Here is a 23,772-nt window from a genome sequence, read left to right on the forward strand (position 1 = left end):
GTGTGCAGAGCGGCTGAGGCAGTTTCTCCAGAAGCCCCTCGCCCCTCCCGGGCTGCTCGGTGCCACTCAGTGACTGCTAGCTGGAGTTGTAGTGACTCTTGATTTCCTCTGGATTTTTTTTTTTTTTTGCAAAGTTTGAAATATCCCAGTTCCTCCTGTTTGCAGATATTAAGGAAGAAATCATTTCCATCCCTCTTCTCTGTGAAAGGATAAAAACTTCACAAATAAGGCGCGAGGTCATGTGCCAAGTGCCCCTGTCCTGTCCCCGTGAGTGCCATCTAGCAGTCCCGTCAGGCCAGCGTGGCGCCCAGCTTCTCCGCAGCCAGAGCCGACAGTGTTCCCGTAGCAGATGCCTCTGCTCCGTGTGGTTCTGTCATGGGGGAGGCCCCGGCCCCAGGCCTCCCACCCTTACAGGCCCGAGACCATGACTCGGAAGGAGGGTGGCACGTGTCTGTGGCGGGGGCTGGCGGTGGGGCTGACACAGGGGCTGACACAGCTGGCGTCCACGCCTCCGATGGATGGGAGGTAGGCGTGGTGGAGGATGGGGAGCTGGAGGGACAGCCGGCGCTGGATGCTGCGGCAGGGAGAGAACGAGAGAAGGAGGAGGGTTAGTGAAGGCTCTTGGCCGCTCACCAGAGAGTCCCTTGGACTCGCTTTGGCCAAGAAGCTGATGGAAGGAGCATGCTTTTCTGTGAATCCAAGATGGGTCCATCCTGTTATCCATCATGCAGCCGCCCAGCAGGTACTTCATGCAGCCTACACTCGCCAGCTACTGCCCTGACGTAACACGCTACACAAAGAGGATGTAGATTGGGTGTTCAGCCAGAATTTGGGGGCTGTTACTATAACTGTGCCAGCAGGATTCCTAAAAACAAGGCTTTGAACCTTTCTTGCAGGGCTCTGCTGCAGACGGATCTCATTCTCTACATCTGCAAGCCTTCAAATAGCCTTGGCTTTCAGTTCCATCCCTGAGAGGCTCCGGGGAAGGCCAGACTCTGGCTTCTGTTTAACCACAGTGTTTTGTGGGGGAGGCCAATCAATCCACCCCACTACCTCAAACCAGCAGGATGTGTGCCCAAAGTGTATGTAGGCCATTGATGGAGTCCCGAATGGATGGTGTAGGGGTTCAGAACATGTCACCACCAAATATGCATTTGGGCATATCGAGTATATTGAATTAAGGTACTTGAGAAGCGATCAGCACAAAAGGGATACTCTGAGCTCCTTTGCGCCCTGAAATCTCCCAGGTGAAAGGTGCCTCCTCTGAACCAGGAGAGGAGAAGGCACCTATATGAACAGAGACTGGCAATTTAGGGCCAAGAAGACTCTATAAACCAACCTGATTACTTCATCACTATTTTTCACTATCACCCCAAGCCCAATCCCCTTTGCCACATCCTTTCTTCAGACTTATTATTTCTTTGTCCAAAAGGCATTGAAGCTTCCTGCTTTCAGGGCTTCTTTGAATCCTGTATCTTTGTGGGGTTCTCATATGTACATATGTGACTACAGAATTAATTTGTTTTCTCTTATTTATCTTAATTATTAGGCCAGTCACAGAACCCGGAAGGGTAGAAGGGAATATTTTTCTTTCCCTACAATGGGGGCAAATGCCTTGCTGCCCCCAATTCCCTATGAGAGTAGAATGTTGGATGTGGGATTTTGAATGAAAATTAAATTTGTGGGCCTCCCCCATGGCGCAGTGGTTGAGCACTGGGCTGCAAAGCTGCCCACAGCCTCTGCAGCCGGTTCCATCCCTGGCCGCTGGCGAGGGTCCCACGTGGAGCGCAGACCTCTCCTGTCGCGCCCGCTGCTCCCCTCAGCAGTGTATTTCATCAGTCTGCCTGTTCTGTTCCCCGCTCTGGCTCTGGTGAATCCTCTCACCCTCCTGCGCTTCTGACTGTGCCCAGTGCTTGTATAAATAAATAAATCAATCTTAAAAAAAAAAAGAAAATTAAACTTGTGCAATGTCAGCTACGACCTATTCCTTAAGGTAGGGTGGTGCTGACAAAGAGTTCAGGAAAAAGGGGAGCTGACCTGGGAAAATGGTGCACCGGGAAAGAACCCCAGCCAGGACATTTGTCCTGTGGTTGTCAGAGCCACGACATTCGCTGTCTGGTAGGATCCTGTTCACATTTTCATACATTCAGCAGACACTTGACACAAAGTTACTCAGTGCTGGGACCTGCAGGGCTACTCAGTGCTGGGGACTGTATTCCATCCAGGGGACAAAGGACTCATACCTTACCCTCCAGGTGCTTCCATGCCAGTGGAGGGAACCAACAGACAGACCACTGACGAATGCCACATAACCATCAGCAGTTCTGGATTGTGAGCCAGTGAGGCCTTGGAGCTAATTTGGTTGCTAGGCTATTAATTCTAAATGATCCCAAATGATACTGTAATTGGTGATTTGATTGTCTTTGCTGATTCCTCACCTGTTTTTGTTACTTCCCAAGGGCCAAGTTTCAGAGTTGAGTTTTCTAATCTCTGCTTCCAATTTGCTATAAACTGGGAAGAACTAAAAATTGCCAGTGGGAACAAAGCTGACTGAGGAGTCCAGGTCCTTATTGAGATGTCACCTTCTCACTGAGTCTTCCCTGATCACCCTATTTAAAGCTATACTCTCTAACTCCTTCCCTGCTTTATTTTTCTCCAAAGTACCTGTCATTTAACATACTATATTTTACTTTTTCAAAGTGAATTATTATCTTCCCAGGTAAAATGTAAGCTCTGTGAAGGGAGAGACTTTTGTCTGTTTTCTTCACTGTGGAATCTGATACACAGTAGTAAGTCTCAGCAAGTTGTTGTTGAATACATGCACTTAGCAAGGTCAGAGTTTACACATAACAAAGACTGTGTGCTACAGTGGAGAACAGGGGATTTGATGTTGGACAGACCCAAGTTCAAATTCTATTTCCAGCACTTAGCAACTGAGTGAGTCTTGTCACTACCGCCTTTTGAATGGCAGTTTTTCCCCTCTGTGAAATGAGCACTGTCATGCCACCTGAATCAGGGATTGCCATGGAGTTCCAATGAAACAACACATGTTGGAAATATGCTGCGCATTGGAAACTGTTGTGCAGGAATAATTACTCTTCCGCAATAATCCTCCAGGAGAAGGTACTTACTGTTCTGGGGAGTTTATATCTTCTATAGGATCTTTGCATGTTCGAGAGGGCTCTGTTGTATTCCACTGTAGCTGGGGATTCTGATCGAGGTGATTTTTTAAAATGGCCTTTCCCCCATCTGAATGCAAAACAACAGTACCATTACATTCGGTCACCTTAATTTTTAAAACTCAACAATGCACTATTTTTGGATGCTGCCCAAGGAGAAAGAATGCAAAAGAACCCCTCATCCCTCTGTGTTCTCCAAGCTGTGGCCTCTGTGGGGTCTCCAGGACCAAGGCTGTGAGAAGCCTCCGCCAGGGATAGAAGTGACATGCCTCAGAGGGTATGTATGGCATGCCCTAGGCCTCCTTTTCTCCAAGAAAAAAAGGGGGAAAATTAAGTTGATAAATTTGGAAACATAACTTAGAAATGAGAGATTCTAATTTTTAAGGCCATTTTCACTGGGGCTGAGGAATGCAATGACAAAGACAAGAAAAAATTCCCTCCAAGTATAGTTTCCTTAAGATTGCCAAGGATTGGACTCCCTGGTGGCCTAAGGGTTAAGTCTCAGTCTATCACCCCTATGGCCTGAGTTCAAATCCCTGGCCAGGTAGATAACTCACATGGTGCCGCAGACCTCTCCTATTTTGCCTGCTGCTCCCCTTAGCAGTGTATTCAGTAAATTCGCCTGTTCTGGTCCACACTCTGTAGCTGGTGAATCCTCTCACTTTTTATACCTCTGGCCTATACCCCAGTTCTTCCATATAAGAAAAAAAAGATTGCCAAGGATTGAAAAAAAAAAAGAGTAAATTGTTGGTGGGAGTTATAAATTAGTACAATCTTTTTGAGGGTCCTGCCAATAAGTACCCAACACTAGAGTACATATATTTTACCCAGAAGTTCCACTTCCAGGAACTATCCTAAGGAAATAATTTAAGGATGTGTGTGAACATATATAGAAGATGTTCAAATCAGCATTGTTTATAATATCAAAAAGTTGGAACTAAGTTGAATGTAATGATGAATTAGTTACATACTAAATATATATGTACTAATATATATTCAAAGAAAATATTGGGCTGTTGGAAAATTCATGATGTATTTTTGCGTAGAAAACAGAAAAAACACCTCATGACTTTTCTGACAACCTAATACACACACACACACACACACACTCAAAGAAATACTGTGTAAACACAAAATGATTATATAGGTAAGTAGATGCCTCAGTCTCCTCTGTGCTTCAGAACTACCAGAGGAGATTTAATGAAATATAAAAGATGAAAATCTGGCCCCTACCTGAGAGATCTGGGTTCATTTGGTGTGGAAAAGAGCACTACTTTTATTTCCCCCCGCAGGAGGCAAACCTCACACGTCTGTCATTTTGCACTCATGTGAGTACAGACCTTAGCCATAGATTCTGTATTTATGAACTCGTCTACTCACTAAAATTTATTTGTAACCCCCAAATCAATATTCAGATGCTTTCACTGTCCTTTGCTGACAAAGAGTGTTGAGAAATATGAGTTGCCCAGCATGCACATTCCCAGATGAGGTCACACAAGGCTTCTTGTGTGAGTTCTCATTCTGTAAGTAATTTCTTCTTTTTTGTGATCTATGAAGTGTCACATTTCCCACATTTTTGCATTTTGTTCTGATGATTTTGTTGTTCAAGATGCCCCCAAGTGTAGAGCTGTCCAGTGCTCCTAAACTGCGATGTGCCTGATGGAGAAAATAGGCGTGTTCGATAAGGTTAGTTCAGGCGTGAGTTACAGCACTATTGGCACTGAGTTCAATGTTAATGAATCAATATCTATTAAATAAGGTGTCTTCAACAGAAACACAATAAAACAAAGTTATGTATTGATTGGTTGACAAAAAAGTCAACCCGCAGGAAGGAAAGTTGCAGGAACCTAGCCTTATATTTCCCCTAGGATCAATGGTTCAGTATTCATGAATCCATGGCTCATAGCTAGTTTGCAAAACATAATTACCGTGAATAATGAGTTGACGAAATATCCTTCGGGTAGATTCCAAAAGCCTATTGCTGGGTGAGAACAATTTCGACTCTGAGCAGCATTGTTTGAGAATGTCTATTTCCCTGAACTCTCAGCAACTTTTTGATCTTTGATCTCTGCCAGTCTTACAGGTGAAATGGTATCTTGTTGCAGATTTGATTTATAAGGAATAAGCTTCACTGTCTTCTCATAAGCATAACCAGTTGTATTTACTTTTATGAGAATTCTGTTCATTTTTCTTGTGGATTGTTTTCTTATTAATTTATATATAATTATATATATAATTCACATGTAATTACTTATGATTTGTCCTTACATATGAGGGATAAACATGTTATATCTGAGTTATAATACTTTTTGGCTTACTTTGTGGTTTGATTTTTTGACTTCTGATGGCTTTTGCATTGTTCAAAGTTTTCTTTTGTTGTTCAATTTATCAGTCTTTTCTATTGTGGTCTCTGTGTTTTGCATTAAACTGAGAAAGTCTTTCCCCTCTCAGAGATTATAAATCAATTCTCTTCTTATGGTTTATTCTAGAACTTTTCTGGTTTCATTTTTTATATTTAAATCTTTTATCCATCTGGAATTTATTTTTGTGTAAGCTGTGAGGTAAGGCTCTAACTTCATTTTTTCTCAGATGGCTACTCCTTAATCCCATTGAAATGTATTGAATAATTCATTCCCTGCCCCCATTAATTTGAAATGCCCACCAGATACTAATATTACTAGGAATAATTTTTATTTGTTAAATTTCCTTGCTGCTTAACTCAATGCAAGCATTTTTACAAGCAACATCCTATATCATAAGAATTTTTACTAGTGCTTTTTAAAGAAAATAATTATTACTCATGTAATAAGAATAAAAAACTAATAATTTTTCATTCACTAAAAATAATTTTACAATAAATTAATGAATATATTCTAGTGACAAAATGCAAATGATAAAGACATATACAAATATGAAAGAATCCCTTCCTACCCAGCCTCCACATATACTGGTCACTTTTACACAGTTGGATACTGTTAATAACTGGGTGTTTGTCCTTCCAAGCCTTTAAAAAATCTATTCGCACATGTACACGTGTATGTGTATTTATGCATATGACAATGCTGGCCTTCACTGTGCTTTTTGATCTTGGAGTTCTTGCCACATCTGCACAGACAGACCCACCTTGCTTTTTCAGTAGCTGTGCTGTGTGCCTTGTTTGGTGTATCATAATGAATGAAGCCACCCCAAATACGAACATGCAAGTAAATCCAAGTTTTCTTGCCTACAAATAATGAGCTGGGCATCCACAGGTCTACATCTTTGCTGCATGACAGTATTTCCAGGGGGCAGAGCCCTCCTGCTCATGGAATCACTAGGTCAAGAGACTTAACATCAGACATTTGGAAAGGGCCAGACCCACTCCCAAAATGCTGCAGGAGATGCCCATTTCTACACTTTTCACTGACACTGGCATTCTTTTAAAATTCTGCTAAAATAGAGGCAAAATATGGCTTGGTGGTTTCAGCTTGCATTTCTCCAGTGGCTGGCAAAAGTGAGCGTTGTGCTATAGCTCACTAACCATTCCTTTCCTGGACAGTGTGGGTGGGTGAGCATGTGCAGCTGTGAATTGCTGCAGGGAGAAGTGCAGATGCACTACTTGCTAAGGACAATGTGCCCCAGCCAGGCCCAGGAATGCCAGCCACATTGCGTGCATGTGCAACTGGAACCCAGGGGCCTGGAAACAGAGGCCCCGGGTGAAGCATGCTCTGTGGCACAGTGGTTAGTGGGTGGTACTTGTGCAGCAGAAACCCCAGGTCTAGGCAGGGTGGGGCTCCAAATGGACTATCAATTGGGGTCAGAGGATGAGGGTCCTAGATGCTCCAACTGTGCCATGTGACTTCTGGCCGGCCCTATCCCCTCTCTGAGCCTCAGTATCTTCATCTGTAAAATGGAAGACAGATGGTGGGCGTCTGATACCCAGGTACCCATACTATGGGGCCCCCATCTCCTACCTGTGCTCTCGGTGAAGTTCCCCAGGTTGAGGATGTCATTGAGCTCCTGGTAGTGGTTCTGTTTAATGTAGGTGGTCTTTTCTGGAGTGTCCTGAAGCTGCATGGTGACCTCTTCCAAGTCTTTATCCAGCTAGAAGACAAAGGTTGTAGCTGAGCCTAAGTCCTGGCCCAGCCCTAGCCCCACACCTGGCAGCCAGACCTTGAGGGCCGCTGCCTTCTGGAGGGCATGGAGAGCCAGAGGGTTGTGACATGTTGGGGAAGAGACACAGCTCCCGTTCTGGGACAGGCTCTGGGGACAAGGGAGTGGGCTTGGTAGTGGTGTGTTCAGTGCAGACTTGCCCCTTCATGGAGGAGCCAAGCAAGCCCAGGGAGCAGGCAAGGCCCGGGGGCATCAGAATATAGGCTCTGAAGTTGGACAGACTGAGGAGCAAACCAGGGCTCCCCTCAATGTGTGCTAGTTGGCGAGAATGGTCTTAATTCTTCCATCTGTAGAATGGGATAATAGTCTATCTACTTTGTGGACTTGTGAAGATTTGATGAGATAATGCATTGAAAGTTTAGCTCAGTGCCTAACACATATAAAGGTAACCTTCTAATATAATAAAATCGCCTTCAGTATTATGATTGGGACCTAGTAAGACCCTTGAGCGGAGGACAGATCTGATCTGCAGGGCTGGTTGGCTGAGTCTCTGTCAGACACTCAGGGCAGAGGGGGTCCCCCTAGAGGAGTTAATCTGGATGGATAGAGAATGTGTGGGTGTTGGGAGGGGTGGTCACTGGGGAGGTTAGTGGGCATCCTATTATAGCATAAGGGAGATGACTTATAAACTGTAAAGTGCTACTCTGATGTCAGGAGCACAGCCGTTGTACTGGGTAATAGGTTTTCATGAGCAGAAGGGAAGGCAAACTACAAGGCAAGGCTGGGACCAAAGGGTGGCGGCAACAGGAGGCCAGATTGTAATTCATTTCCAGGAAGAACAGCCCAATGTTGGGGGGTTCCTGACAGTGGTTTGTAGTTTTGGGTTCCTAAGTGAGTGATGTTTTCATCAGAGAAGTGAGCAAGTGGAAGGTCAATATCCAGGGAATAGAGATGTGGTGTGACCAGTCACAGAGAGGACTGAGACAAAATCAGCAGTGGGTTGGGAGAGACAGAAACCATCCCTAGTTAGCTCCAGCTAAATGGAGGGCCGCCCCAGCCCAAGGCTGTCAGCTTAGACGCACAGACTCGCATAGTGGATCTTTGTGGCAGATGACTGTGAGCCCCAGAAGCCTTCAGGTCCAGCAAGTAAAAGTACAGAAGGCCCAGTCCCATTTGAATTTCAGAGTTGTTTTGCACTATATATCAAATATTGTATGGGACATATCATACTGAAAATGTACCTGATTGTTTGTCTGATATGCAGATTTCACTGGGTGTCCTGTATTAACCTGGCAACTTACGTCTGGCTGCTTCCCTGCGACTGTCTAGCTAGAGACTAATTTTCTCAGTTGCCTCGGTGGCTAAGTGTGGTCATGGAAGTTCCTGCCAGTGTAACTGGAGCAGAAACAAAATGTGTGTAATTTTTGTCTCACTTGCTTAAAAGGCAAGCCCTGTGTGGACTTCCTTTCTCTCGCCTTCCTGAAACAGACATGCCTTCTGGCCAGCTCTAACCTGTGGGCAGTGCAGGCCAGTGTGGAGGAACCTCACTAGCAATGTCCTTGGGGACAACGAGATTCCTTCACTGCCTGCCAATCTGTACCTCTCTCTGCAGGACCATTAGGTGAGAGAAATAAATATATCTTCTTTGGGCCGCAATGTTTGGGGCCTCTTTGTTACAGCAACTTGGCCAGTATCCGGACTTAACCTACTTTCTTTTGTTCTTGTCCATTCACTGTTCAGGTTTCCTCCACTAAACATGCAGCCCAAGGACCAGGGGTCTGGCCACATATCTCCTGACCCAAAGGGATGGGGTGGTGAAGGGGAAGCTAATTTGGTTTCCTCTTCCTGGTATCGAGAGTTCAGAACTTGAGGTATGGCTTGGGCATGAAGGGGTCTGAGATGCGCTCATGGGAACACTACCGACCAGTAAGGCCCTTCATTCAGCACGATGTGAGTGGTGGCCGCAGCCTTTCCCATCTGAAAAGTTTCTTTACTTTCTCCTCTCTTGCTGTGTAGATGTGAGTGGTTACTGGGTTGTTTGGGAGAGGGAAAGACTGAATGGTGGTGTGTGTGAGGGGGATGCACACTCAGGAAGCCACGTTAGTCTGGGAGTGCTGAGAACACTTTTTTTTTTTTTTTTTTCTGAGGGAGTTTCGAATCTGAGGCATTACTGGACTCCAAGAACCTGGGCCAGATGGGCAACAAACTCCGGTGGAATCTGATAGTGCCTCTGTGTAGTGTATATTACCCCCGGCCTTGCAGCTGGTACTACAGCAGATAGGAGCGCATGGCACGATGCAGGAACATTCTAGACACTGGGTGGGGGAAGGGGCAGCTCCGAGGCCCCTGTACCCGGTAGAGGGACTCCAGTGGAAGGACAGCCGTGGCTGCCAGTGCTGGGAGGTACCTCTGTGATCTTCATTCGCAGGCGGTGGTTTTCTGACTGGAGGCCCTCCAGGCGGGATGTGCTTGCTTGGTTCACGCTGGTGACTGAGGTGGACGTTTTAGAATCTTCTTTCTTCTGATTCTGAGTGAACTGGAATCGCCGGTTCTGAGTTGCTGCATCTGGGTTTGTTCTGAGAGTGATGAGCTGAAAGGAAAAGGGTGGAATTGAAAAGATAAGCTTGGGGGTCACTTCCTTTCCACCATCCAGTCTCTCTCAGCAGGTCCTGCATTGAGGCAACATGGGGTTCCAGGAAGGACACAGCCTGGGAGCCAGGAGCTCTGGGCATAGGCTGACGCAGGCCCCTTCCCCCGAGTCTTGGTTTTCTCCTTTGTCAGTAGAAGTCAGATCCTGACCCTGATTTACCAGCATCTCAACCATCCTGCGCAGCCCACCAGGTCCCCTTGGGCCTGGCACCAGCTGAGGCTCGCTCTGTCTCAGGCTTTGCTCCATGTGGAATCAAATAAGACAGTGGTAAGAATAATGAATGGAGAAAAGTGAAAACCTCTGCTTGTTAGCACCATCGATGTAGGGACAGATGGCTGACTAGCTGCCTCAAAGACATTTTTATGTAAGAGAAGAGTTACCACTCAATCTTGATCTTACTCATTTATTTAAATACATCTCTGGTTGGAGGCAGGCTCTGGGCTCACAACTGCAGAGCACGCACTGAGTGGGCCAGGCCTCCACCCGCTGGAACCTCATTCCGAGGTGAGGGGCTAGGCTCTGTGGTGGGTCTGGAAGATGGTCAGGGTGACAGAATTTCAGGGGGACAAAGTGGCCTGTGCAAATGTGGTGGCCTGGGGCTCAGGGCTCTTATGGGGAAGCCAGTTTGGATGCCAGACAGCCTTCTGTGGGGAGACTGGAGGAGACCCCAGAGTTCTGAAAGCTAGTGGAGTGTCAGGGGCTTGATCCTGGAGCCAGGAGGGTTGTGGGGAACTATGGAGGTGGAGGAGGCGGGTACCATGATCAGGGCTAAGTTCAAAGAATCAGCTGGTGACTTTGCCAGGCTGGGGAGGAGGCCAGGGTGCAGCGGGAAGTCATGGTGTTGTTTTGGAAACTGTGCAGGTGTTGACAGAGAAGGAGGGAGTGTACACCACAGGTGCACCAGGGCACAATGACATGTTGGTGGACCGACTCGGCCCCAGGTAGATGAGGTGCATGGACAGCCTGTAGGGGACAAAGGACCTCCCCCCCCCCTTGAGTGATCTCTTCTGTTCTCCACTTGGGTTGATAACTGCTTCCCAACTCTCAGCTTCCTGCTCTTTCCTTCACTCTGGAGACACAGCCCTCTCAGCCTTTCCTCTACACAGACCAGCCTACTGCAGGGGGCTGCTAAGTGGTCAGGGTCTCTTGTTTACCTGTCTGCTGCTGGGTAGGATAATGTTTAAAAAATACCTCCTCATGGGGATCTGAAGTTCTGCTCTTCAGACAAAAGGAAAACATAAATGGCTGCTAAAATGGTTAATATTTTGACTTACTAATATTCCTTCTTGCTACTCTATTTTAAGGGAATAACTAGAAAGAAGAAAAGGGTGTTATATGGGGAAAAAAACTTCATTTACAATATAAAAATTCTAGAAAGAGCTGTAATGCTCAACAGTAAGTGGGCAAGCAAATATGGAATGTCCCCTCAATGATGGTTATGAAAGAGGGAAAAAACAAAGGACAGAATGTTAAGTGGGGAAGAGAACCACAGATGCTATCACAGCTATGTCCAAAAGCGTGTCACTGCTGATGCATCAGACAACAGACTAGGAGAAAAGACATTAGAAATATTTAGCATGGGCCTCCCTGGTGGCGCAAGGGGTTAAGCACAGCACTATGAAGCTTTCCTCAGCCTTTGCAGCACGAGTTCTAGCCCCGGCAAGGGAGTTACCCACATGGCACGGCAGACCTCTCCTGTCTCGCCCACTGCTCCCCTCAGCAGCGTATTTCAGTCAGTCTGCCTGTTCTGCTCCCGGCTCTGTCTCTGGTGAATCCTCTCATACCTCTGGCCTGTAGCCCAGCTCTTCTATGCATAAATAAATAAATCTTTAAAAAAGAGAAATATTTAGCTTGCATTGAGTTAAATAAGAAAAGAAAATATTCACTGTGATTACTTTTGTGTGATGTGACTATGAGATTTCTAAAAAAACCTGGCTTTAACTTTTCTGCATTTTCCAAGCTTTTTGTGATATGAATTGATTTCATCATCATCACAGAAAAAAAAAATGTAAGACTTTTGGAAAGCGGAGGAAACCCAGAGATCTCCAGGGCAGTCAGCTGCCAGAGGCCAGGTGCTGAGGGTGAGGCCACTGACTCCTGGCACGTACCTTTGGCACAAACACCAGGCAGAGGGTGATGGTGCTGCAGAAGATGATGACCAGCGCCACGATGCAGAACTGCACGTTGGGCTGGTCCCGGGTCAGGAAGGAGACGGCGGCCCCAATGATGCACATGATCCCTACGTTGTAGACGCTCATCCCGATGTACTTGCTGTCGTTGAGCGCGGGGATGCTGACATTGCGCGTTTCCCAAGCTAAGAAACAACCGAACAACTGAAACAGTGAACAGAAAGGGGAGATGATGATTACCAATTGGCGGCACATGCTGCTCCATGTTCTGAAAAACTGCCCGGTGGAGGGTTTCTCAGGAAGCGGGGCGGGGGGTGGGTGGGGGTGAGGGGTGGGGGGAAAGGAGGCTGGGGGCTTTGCTATCTGCCAGATCTTTGGATGTCACCATCTGTCTCCATTCTTGGCATTGGACTGAGTCTGTGGGTACAGACTAGGGATGTTATAGTTGTCTGGTTCGTCTGTGCTCCCACCCGTGGTTCACACACAGACGTGATTTCAACCACCTACCCTCATTCTATAGAGAATGCTGGAAAGGAAAGGAGAAAGAGGAGAGGAGAGAGGAGGAAGGAAGTGGCCTAAGCCACATAGCAATATGGTGGTAAAAGTGGACTCTAGAAGTCAGTCCAGTCTTTTTTCTTTAAGCCAGAGAGAGCCCCAGTGCCCAGGACTTCCTTACTCCCAATGCACAGAGCCCCTCTGAATGGAGTCTGTGTTTCCTAGCTGCCTGGAAACTAGATGTGGTACATGACTAAGTTCTGGAGAACGTCATCTAGGTGGAAGCGGTGTGTCCAAGTTCTGGGAAGTGTCTTCAAAAGGAAAGGGTATTTTCCTCCTTTCTAACTGATGGAGTGGCAGGTGATGGGTGGAGCTCAGGCAGCCAGAACAAGGAATGCCTGGAACATGAGGCTGGAAGAGGCAAGGACGTGTTCACCCTCAGAACCTTTGGAGGGAGCACGGCCTGCTTTGATTTCATGCTTCTGGTATCTAGAACTATGATAGAATAAATTTCTATTGTTTAAAACCACTAGCTTGTGGCAATGTGTCACTGTAGTCACAGGAAACTGGTATGCTACCCCTGGATGGCCCAGGCCACTTAAAGGGGTACTAAGGGGCCTCCCTGGTGGTACAGCAGGTTGAACGCCAGGCTGTGAAGCTGTCCGCAGCCTCCGCAGCTCCGGTTCTATTCCCGGCCGGCCAGGGAGAATCCCACATGGCGTGGCAGACCTCTCCTTCCTTGCTCGATGCTCCCCTCAGCAGTGCTTTTGGTCTGTCTGCCTGTTCTGCTCCTTGCTCTGTCTGTGGTGAATCCTCTTACCCTCCCGCAACTCTGGCCTGTACCCCAGCTCTTGAATAAATTAAAAAAAAGGGGTGCTTAGGCTCCCTGTCATGGAGGTGTGGAACAAGGGAGTTAATGAATATTGGCTGGGGATGCTCGGGGGAGGGGGGTGGAAACGTCTGGCAACAGAGTGGCTCTAGAGGGCCATGCATACTCAGTTCAGTCAGATTCTGTGGTTCTAGAGCAGAAAGGGCCAGGGGGTGGGATTTCAGTCATAACCCCCGGGCTCGGAGTGAATTTGCAGGTTCTTGTGTACACTGGAAATAGTAAAACACTCATGCTGGCAAATACAGCTTTTATTGACGTGATGCAAGTATTTGTTTCACTAGAAGACTATCGCCATCTCCAACCACTTTTGGAAGCAGGTGGGGAAGATAACAGATGGCCAAAGCATTACAGATCAATCCAGTTTAAAGAGTCAATATGATTCACCATAATCTGATTGCACAGTCTTAGGATCAAGGAACTGAGGCTGGAGGAGGGATGCTGGAGAGTTGAGCTTCGGTCTCCACTCACCCAGGGCTGGGGGAGCTCCAGGCATCTCAGTACGCTTCCTAGTCAGGCAGCTCACGCCTTCCCAGGGTGTCCATGGCCCTGAGGCCTGCCTCCTGCTGACTCTGTCCATTGCTGATGGTTCTGCCCTCAGTCTATGCCACCAGTCTAAGGCAGTTCTAGTGATATGTCCCCTGTCTCCAAGCCCAGGACCTCTGACCAGTTCTCAAGGTCCTATTTCTACTCTGGGAGCCTCCTGTGGGAACCTCTAGGGTCATTCCCTCATGGGCCCCTGAGGGCCTCCCCCTGGTCCTCAGTCAACCTCGATGGAAACTGCAAAAGAGTCTCAACTATGATGAAGTGGGGGACAATCTTTGTGAAAGAGTCCCTCACACCTGCCCTTCTGCTGTGACCCCTGGAAGGACAAGGCACACTCACTAACAATTCTCTGAAGCTGCAAGTAAGGCTGCATTTGCGCAGTGCAAGAAACCCTGTTTATTGACCTGGGAGGGGGCTTCATATCAGTCTTCTGAGGGGAGCCTGGATTTTTCTGTGGAAAAGCCTGAGGAGGGCATAGCAGCCAGCTTCCTCATTGAGGAGTGTAAGTGGAGGCTGGTTTGCACAGGATGTGGACTGAGGATTCAAGGGGGTACCCTAATATAGGGTGGGATGGGCTGCCCTTTCACAGATCCTTCCTAACTGAAGTTCCACAATGGCGTGAGGTGGGTTTGACATGAAATCTTAGATCTGAACAAAGGGGTGGAATGGAAAGAGTATTGAGTTTGTAGGGTGGAGGTTCCCAGGTGGTCTTTGGTAAGTCTTTCAAATCTCTAAATCTTCCTCATATGTAAAATGGAGATGATTCCAGTCACCTCCACAGATTTAGAGAGGACCCAATGAAATGTGGGATGTGAATGAATATGCTCTGGATATCCACAGACTGCTGTTGTGGAAACAAGCGGTACAGAGGCCGCTGTGGGGCACACCCATGAGCCTGGTGGTCACTCTCTGGTTAAGAATTTCATGCCACCACTTATTAGCTGAGTGATCTCAGGCATGGAGCCTCGGTGTCCTACATGAGGATGTTATTTATGCCTATCTCGTAGGGTGGTTGTGAGAAATGAGGTAACGCCTGGCAATACCAAGCACAGTGTGGAGTAATGCTTAGTCACAGGGGCTCTGTTTATTTTTATGTTGACGGCGGCCTCTGGGAGTGAGAGCCCTGACAGAACAGCAACCCCCTCACTCACCTCCTGCTTTGCACCTACCATGAGAAGCCCCTTGTAGGCATAAACGATGCCGAGCCAGATTGTCATGTGGGTGTTCTCACAGTGCTCCAGGAGAGGGCGGATGGAGATGTCCCGTCCTGCTGGGTCCGGCTGTGAAAAAGAAAATGGAAACTTAGGGCTAGCACTGGGCACCTTCCTGGTGTAGCAGCCGGGGCTCTGTCTGAGGGCTCTTCTTGCCCCGCTGGGCTACAGCCAGTGCCACTGCCCGGGAGGCCTTTTGGACTCCAGCCTGGGGTTCAGAGCTCAACCAGCATTGACTGCCTTCTGTTTGTTGGTAGTGAGTCAGCGCTGCATTCCAGTTGTCTGTGCTCATCATGCCTTTCCAGGGTGAATCAGCACTCCCGAGAGAAGGGAGAGGGTCACTAGGATAAGACCTGGCCCACAGCAGGCATCTGTAATGTTTGTTAAAAGGGTGAGTGAGAAGGAGGCACAAAGTAGGTCAGGAGGCCTTCAAACATTTCTGGGATGATTCTGGGAAGCTAGAAATAGAGTATCTACTGGCTGGGCCAAACATGGCATCTGCTAAACCCTTTTAAAGAGACCCTCTTATTCACTACCCACGTGGAGGGAGCAATGGTGGCAGCCATGTTATGTACCACACGATCCATCCTAGGCCAGAGCTGACTGGACAAGGGTGGGCAGTTGATCCTAGACAGGTCAGAGATGTATGTGGTTTCCTAGTGCAAAGAGAGGTGGTGGAGAGGACCCTACCCAAGTATGCTCTCTTTCAGCAATTTGAAGTGGATTTTCTCTTTGGGAGAGAGTCTGCCAGAGGGTAGTAAGAGAAGAAAAAGACTCCCAGGAAATTAAAAAAAATTTTTCTGAACCATGAGAATAAGTTGCAGACATTCTTACCCTTTACTCCTAAATATCTAGCATATATTTCCTAAGAATAAGGAAATTCTCTTACATGACCCCATTACATAACCCCACCAGGAAATTTAACACCGACATAGTATATTATCTGAATATCACCTATGTTCAAATGTCACCAATGGGCCCGATAATGTCCTTTAAGGTAATTGTTTTTCTTTCCTAAGCAAAATTTTATCTACAGCCATGCATTGGTCATACTTGTCATGTCTTTAGTCCCAAATAAGTCCTCAGCCTACTTTGGTCTATCATGTCATTGATAATTCTTAAGAATCCGTTCAGTTATTTTTTATAGAATGTCCCTCAAATAGGTTTATCTAAATGTGTTTTCAGACTAGATGCAGGCTATGCATTTTTGGCAGGAATTCTATGGAGATGATGGTTTTGCCTCCTGGGTGTTTCGCACCAAGGACGCTTGATAGCACTGGGTCCCATTATTGATGATGTTAACTGTGATTATTTGATTTAGGTGATGCCTGCCACATCCCTCCACTTCAGTACCATTTATCTCTAGGAATTAATAAATAATCTGTGGGAGACACTTTGGATATGTGAGTATCCTGTTTCCCCACAAATAGAAGTCCAGTGGTTTTGACATCCTTTTCAGTGATCCCTAACCAAATCACATTACTTTGGTGGCTGCAAAATGGTGACCTTCAAACTCTGTCATCCTGTTTAAATATTGGCATTCTACTAGAAACAAGATCTTTTCTTTCCTCCCACTTATTTATGTATATTACTTGGATTCATGGGTTCCTTTTGAATTTAGTGTCTTATAATCTATCACCAACATTTTCATGTTGGTGCTCAAACTTTTCCAGATTTGGCCAGTGGAAAGCTCCTTCATGCTGCCTTATGTGGCTTTCCAAGGGGCCCCTATACTTTTTTTGAGCACTTTTTTTTTTTTTTTTTACTTCTTGGCACAAAATGTTCCAGGCTTTCCTTTCATTTTTGTTGCCCCAAATCTGGAATTAGCCAGTTCTCTGAGGAATGCTGGATAATGGGATTTAGAAATCAAGATCTGGGTACTAGATGCACTCACTGTTTCTGGGGTATGGTTACTTTTAGGCCTACCTACCTACCTACCTACCTACCAACCACCTTCATCACCATCCATCCATCCATCCATCCATCCATCCATCCATCCATCCATCCATCCATCCATCATCTATCACCATTCTATCTCCCCATCATCTATCTATATATAGATATAGAGACAATCCAATATCATAGGTTGGATCCTATCTTTTCCCCATTCCACATTTACACCTTCTTTTTCCACAGTGAGATTCATGGTTTCTAAAAACATCAAAATAGTCACTCATTTTCTCAGTTCTATAATAGACACAAAAGAGTTTCAGAATTGCTACATCCATGCACTACCAACAACAAATGTACCAAGTAAACTTGTGAATTTGCTTGCCTTTACAACAGATCCCATGGAGGGAATCTTATCACAGAACTGTATTTAGGATGTTGTGTTCTGCTGGAGCTGCCCTGTGGAGTCCCAGAGTTAAGTAACACCGAGAGTAAAGGATAAGAATCCCTGGGGGCAATCAATAGGAAGAAGGGGTCTGGAAGGCAGTCCTCAGGCAGGTGGGGCACAGTCCAGACCCAGGGGTATGCAAGGCAGTCCTTAGGCAGGTGAGGCACAGAAACCTTGATTCTCTTGGCTCTGCTCACTAGGCCTGGCGTTTGAGGCATGTGATGACCTGGGCTCCTGTGAGCTGAGGTCCTTGGGGAATGAAGCTGTTTCTATGTGGAAGCAAGACAAACCAGGAGTGGTGGGTCTGTGTTCTTAGGCTATTTGGTACCCAGATCATCCAGTTGCATGCTCTCTCAGGACTGATTTATATTTCGTTACCCAAACCCTTTGGTTCCATGGTCATCAAGTCCAACATCGGCTGTGTGTGTTGGAGGGCAGCACGGGGCTCCCGGAGGCCCCTACAGTGGTGGCAGTGGAAAGAATGAGACACCCCAGGAGAGGTGAACTCAGGAACCACACTCAGAGCTGCCAGGGCTAGAGATTTCCCCTATGCTGATACATAACCAGGAGCTGCTCTGGAGTCTAAGGGTCATGGGGCTTTCAGATATCCTTCCTGTTTAACTCAGGAGACTGAGACAGGACTTGGCCCCAAGGTCAGCAGTGACTCAGTGGGAGAACATGGGTTTCTCTGGTGCAATATGAGGATACGGTGGCCCAGGCCCACTACCAGGTCAAGCATGAGATCGTGTCTATTGTCCTACCATGAAAGGCAACCATTTATAACAGCAGCTCAGCAGCTCAGCAGAGAGGACGGATTCCACCATATGCCATGTTCTGTGAGATGAGGACCCTGTTCATGGGAAGCTGACAATGGTCGGTTGGTTTACATACACCCAGACATGGAGCCCCTTCTTCCCACACTTGGTCAGACGGTGGTAAAGTTCTTTTATTGCACCAGCACCTTCTCTTCCTGTAGCTCCACTCATTGGTCCCCATCTTTCGCTTGGAGGTCCTAGGAGTAATTCCAAGTTCCCTCCTTGAGTCTGCACACCTTCCTCAGGAGGGCAGGTCTGCAGGGAAGGTGCACATCTCCTCCCCCTCAAGTTGACTCTGCTCCTTTCACCTGTCATGTTTTCCACTCACCTGCAGGCCCAGGCTGGTGCTCAATACCCCAGGGGGTGCCCTCTAGCCCCTGCTCTCTTGCCGTAGCTCTCCGTGTCTTTCTAAATTACAGTTCCGCTGGTGATTCACACGTTCCTTTGATCGACTAAGACTCCATCAGGTAGTTTTCATTGAACTGTTAGCTCTGCCTTCCTCCCTGTGCTGCTGACATTTCAGTCTAGTTACCTTTTACCTTGTTAGTAGTCTCTTCCCATCCCCTCCATCCTTCCCTCATCCTGGTCTGCTGTGACCTCTTTGTGTTCCAAAGTCTTAATTCTTACATCTGGTCTTTCAGCCCCCACCCATATCAGTAAATTTAAGCTCAGCCTTGGCTGCAGAGCAGAAAGGCAGCAAAAGCCCAAGGGCCTATCCAGAGCTCTGAGAAGTCAGTGTTCCTGGGGGTGAGCGAGCTGCCTCTACTCCATCGCCTCAGCAGACGCGCACTGATGCAGAAATAAGCCAAACACCTTCTGATCACTGTCCTCAGCCTCACACAGCCCCAGGTCCATGTGCACTGGACACAGACCAGACTGTCAGGGGTTGGGGGTGGACTGAGGTTCATGTACTCATGAGGTAGGGGGAATCTCAAAACCAATTTTAAGAGTAATGTCTCTTTTTGTCTGATCTATTCTGATTTTGCTGGGGACTGGAGTTTGGAATGATCTGAGCGGTCACATGCATGGGGAAAGCGGCCTCTGACCTGAAGTGGGGTGGTGGGGTGGGGTGGCTGCCCCACCACCTGAGCGTTTACTTCACAGCATCATGCACCAAAGTGCCACTAGAGGGCGCCAAAGACCCACGTGGAAGGTCCGGCCCAGAGGCCATGGATCACCCACTGCTGGGGACACAGTGGTCAAGCGTCACCAACATCCTGTGCTACCCACTGACCTTAAAGGAAGCCAGATTTCTAGACACCATGGAGCACGGGTCCCACTCCTATTCCAGGGCACAAAGGGGCTGCTGGAGAAGGAAATGCCGGAGGGTCCAGAGGGAACTCGGCCACTGCACTCACCCTACTCCCAGTCTGGGCCAGAGATCACAGGCGCTGACCCCTGCACTGCCTGGCATCTCGCATAGGGCCTGAGCTGGGATTTCAGGCTCGCTTCTCCAAATAGCTGTGCATTACAGCATCTCCCCCTGACCTAGGAATGGTTCTCTTGTTCCAAGCAACTGGTCTATAAAGAAATGCTTTTCTCTCTTTATTGTTCTTCCTAACTTGTTTGTTTTCCTGGGCAATTATCTAAGTAATCATCAATCATACATTCATTCAATACATGACTGTCAAGGTTGGTACTGCTGCCTACTGTTCGGGCGTGTGGGATGCCGGCATAACCAGGACTGACAAGCACCTTGTCCTCGTGGGTCTTCCATTCTAGCAAGATCAGGATGGTTCTGTGAGAGATGGCCACAGAGGGAGAGTGGGATCACCTCACCTGAAAAAAGCACCTTAAAGACACCAGGAGCTGCCTTGTCTAAGTGACAATGAGCCAGTTGCTAAGCTGCCAGCCCTATGCGTCCCCTTGTTCAAGCTTCCTAAGAATCCAACAAGGCATCATAGTCATTTTATAGATGAGGAAACTGAGGCACAGAGAGGTCAAATAACTTGTCCCAGATCTGCAGCTAGTAAATGTCAGAGCTGAGATTCAAACCCAGGGCTGCTGACTGCAAACCAATGTTCCCTCCCGCCTCACCATATGCGCTCCCTCACCTGCCTGCCTCTCACGAGCATGGTGTCAAACTCCAAGGAGACAGTAGGTATAAACCTGCTCTATAAACTCTGAGGTGCTGCTCTCGTGTGGGAGGAATGATTTAATTGCTAAACGTTCAACAGAAGCCCCCCCCCCCGCCCCCCCCAAGCCTGGCTGGCAGGCTGGATTCAGATTCAAGCTGATAAGATGCTCTTCCTGCCTTCCAGGCAGGTACTCAGTGGAGACCACACCTCTCTGTGACAGCGTGGGTGGGAGGACTCATGCCTGACTTCTGGCCCTGCCGTGGCTCAGCGGGAGGCACACAGAAGCTGCCCAGGAAAGTCTCTCCCATCTGTGCAGCGAGAAGAGAGCAGCTGGCCTGAGAGTCCCTCTGCATAATGCAATTATTCACTATGTAGGTCAGTGGCCCCTGCAAACATCTGCTTTGCCAGGCCGCACAAACCAACAGGCAGGGGGTCCAGGTGTGGGTAGAAGCGGTGAGGCCCCTAAGTCTTGCCATGTGACTTTGGGCAAGTCCCTGCTCCTTTCTAGACCTCACTTTCCCAATTGCAGATGAGCCCAGCAGTTAATTTACAGCACAGTTACAGCCTGAAAGGTGGAGGGATGAGTGGGTTTGTCCTCCGTGCCCCTCTGTACAATGGACTCCACTGTATTTTCGGGTACTCGGCGCTGGGATCCTGCAGGCCCACAGGCTGCTTGCCTTCTTGGAGAGTGCACCCCATGGAGGGTGCAGAGGGTGCGAGCCTGCCCCGCACAGCTCTGAATGGAGCAGTGGCCAGGGGTCCTACAGGGAACTGTGGGGCATTTGGCTGGGCATGAGCACAGGCCCTATTTGAGGTGAGGTAGTCCAGGAAGGCTTTTCTGAAGTGGTGACATTTAGTCTGAGTCCTGACCGATGAGAAAGACCAACTAAATGGACACCTGGGGACAGAGCATTCCTGGGAAGGAGGACAGCAAGCAGGAAAAACCTGACATTGCCAAGACTTTGGCACATTTTAAGAGTCAAAGGGAGGCCAGTGTGGCTGCAGAGTGGTGAGCTCTGCCCCTTGCATAGTACTGTGCACACAGACCTCCCAGGGAGCACATGAAGGTGCAGAGCTGGCCAGGAGGTGCAGGTGGGGCCAGGGAGGCTGCATCCTAAAGTGGCTCCTGGCTGGTGCAGCTGTTGCAGGGGCAGCCTCTGGGCAGCAAGGCCTTAGGGATCTGCAATGACAGGTCACTCTGGGTCATCTGCTGAGCAGTCGTTTGGCTGAGAATGCAAGTTTCCACTGCCACCCACGTAACCCTGGCATGGAGTGAGAGTTTAGCAGGAGGTAGGACATGACACGACTTCTTGGTGCCTGCAGACCCTAGACGGGGCCCTGATGGTGTGGTGCTGGCATGTGAGTCCTGTGCGTGGCTGTCCAGGGCATTGTGGCTATGTGGGGATTCGAGTTCTACAGGGCTGGTGGGGAGCCCAGGTGGGCATGTGCCATGTGCCTCCCCTCTGACCATGGGCTCTGGGACCTTTGATGCTGTGCTGTCCTGGGCACACAGTCTCCCGAGCCCCACCTGGCCAGTGCTGCTTTGCAGGAGGGGGTCCTTTCCACCTTCTGATCAGCCTCCAGAAGCTGGCACTCGGAGCTTTCTCCCTGGGCCATCCTCTTTTTATTTTATTTTATAAAAGATTTATTTTATTTATGCATACAAAAATAGGGGTGTAGGCCAGAGGTGCAGGGTGGGGATGTGAGAGGATTCACCAGAGACAGAGTGGGGAGCAGAACTGTCAGATCTATTGAAATACACTGCTGTGGGGAGTAGCAGGCGAGACAGGAGAGGTCTGCTGTGCCATGTGGGTCAGCTCCCTGGCCAGGAGCTGCAGTGGCTGGTGATTGCTTGATAGTGCTGAGACTAAACCTCTTGAGCCATGAGGCAGGTCCCTCTTTTTTTTTTTAATTGAAAAAATTTTTTTCAAAGTTGATTTTTGGAATAAATGGTCAAATTGATAGGTTTTTAAAAGTAAAGGTGAGTAGATATGTGTATATAAATGTGAATTTGAGTGTGTGAGGCGAGAGGGGTCTGACCTCCTGGGCTGCCTTTAGAGTCTTGATCTGCTTCTTTTCCTTAGGAAGCAGGTGGGCTGAGGTGTCTTTTGGAGAAGATATGTTTGTGTGTGTGTGTGGAGGGGGTCCCGTCAGGGAAGTCTGGGCAGGAAGTGGAGAGAAGACTAGGTCCAGCTCCCAAGCCCATCACCGTCTGCTGCGTGACTTCGAACATGTCTCTAAACCTTTTGGAGCCATGATTTCCTCACCCGTGTCCTCCCAGGCTTGGCCAGACGATGAAGGGAGGTCCGCAGGGCATGGAGCAGGCTGCAGAGACTGGGAATCTGGCTCTTTCTGTATAACCAACATTATCTCCAAGTGCAGAGTCTCAGAGCGCCCAGGCTGGGTGGGGGTGGGGGAAACTTCCAGATCCTCAGGGGCTGGACTGCTTATCTCTGCAGCAACAGTCCCAGGTCTCTGAGGCAGCAGAGCCAGACGCTGTCATTTCAAGGTAAGAATTTCTTTTTAGAATGTTTGATTATGAGTTTGGGTGAAGTTTTTTCCTGTCACAGATCTAGAAGCAATCTGAGAGCTCCTCTGCAAAGCATCTCAATGGCGGCATTTTGGGGATTATTTTCTTCAGAAGGGGTTTGATTCTGTGTTGTGAGGAATTGTCCCCTGGATGTCCCGCTCTGGCTCCCCATTTCTAAACACTAAGAGGATTATTTACTAGCCCAATCTCCCTTTTTATAGAAGGAGAAACCAAGACCCAGGAGAGGACTCAATAAGCGGGTGACTGAGTGAAGACCTGGTCCCACGTCCTGTGCACTGGACTTCCTGCCTGTTAGCATAGAAGCCAGCCTTGCGGCCTACCCACCAGCCAACATGGTTAGCATCTGCCACTCATGGGCATTGCCACATCAGCCCCCACCCCAGAGCTGGCCTGAGGTCCATCTCTGGCCACTGGATGTCTCCAACCTTCTGGATTGTGCACCCCTATTCAGGTGCACCTCAGGTGGCTCCCAGAGTAGCAGGCACAGGCCTGGGACTGCACACTCAATGCCCACTGGCCACCCCCTCATGGAGACCTGCTTTATGGAAGGGAGGTGATGGGGAGTGCCCGGGGCCTAGCTGAGGAGGCAAGAAGCACAAGCTCAACTTCAGGAGCCCAGAGAGCCATCGGGACTCCTGCCAGATCCTGTGCAGAGAGGCATCTGCGTTCAACCTTGGCTTCTAGCAGGGAACTCTGTCCTTGTGGAGGAGTCATAGCAGGGAAAGGACTTGTCTGGGGAAGTGAACAGCTGACAAGTGTGACAATAGGTCCCAGCGTTTCTAGCCCTTTTCCCACAACTCTG

General features: G+C 48.3%; 1 protein-coding gene across 1 annotated transcript in view; it reads right to left on the reverse strand.

Moving 5' to 3' along the window:
• Positions 1-408: 408 nt before the first annotated feature.
• Positions 409-23,772, reverse strand: part of GABBR2 (gamma-aminobutyric acid type B receptor subunit 2) — a gene marked incomplete at both ends in the record, with an annotated part of 333,143 nt that continues 309,779 nt past the window's right edge. Inside the window, 6 exons of the mRNA XM_084237329.1 lie at positions 409-574; positions 3,132-3,249; positions 7,133-7,262; positions 9,679-9,861; positions 12,030-12,254; positions 15,147-15,257. Coding sequence (XP_084093455.1) covers positions 409-574; positions 3,132-3,249; positions 7,133-7,262; positions 9,679-9,861; positions 12,030-12,254; positions 15,147-15,257 — 933 coding nt within the window. The remainder of the gene's footprint in view (positions 575-3,131; positions 3,250-7,132; positions 7,263-9,678; positions 9,862-12,029; positions 12,255-15,146; positions 15,258-23,772) is intronic.

The sequence above is a fragment of the Talpa europaea genome, assembly GCF_964194135.1.
Source record: "Talpa europaea genome assembly, chromosome: 7".
Classification (NCBI taxonomy): domain Eukaryota; kingdom Metazoa; phylum Chordata; class Mammalia; order Eulipotyphla; family Talpidae; genus Talpa; species Talpa europaea.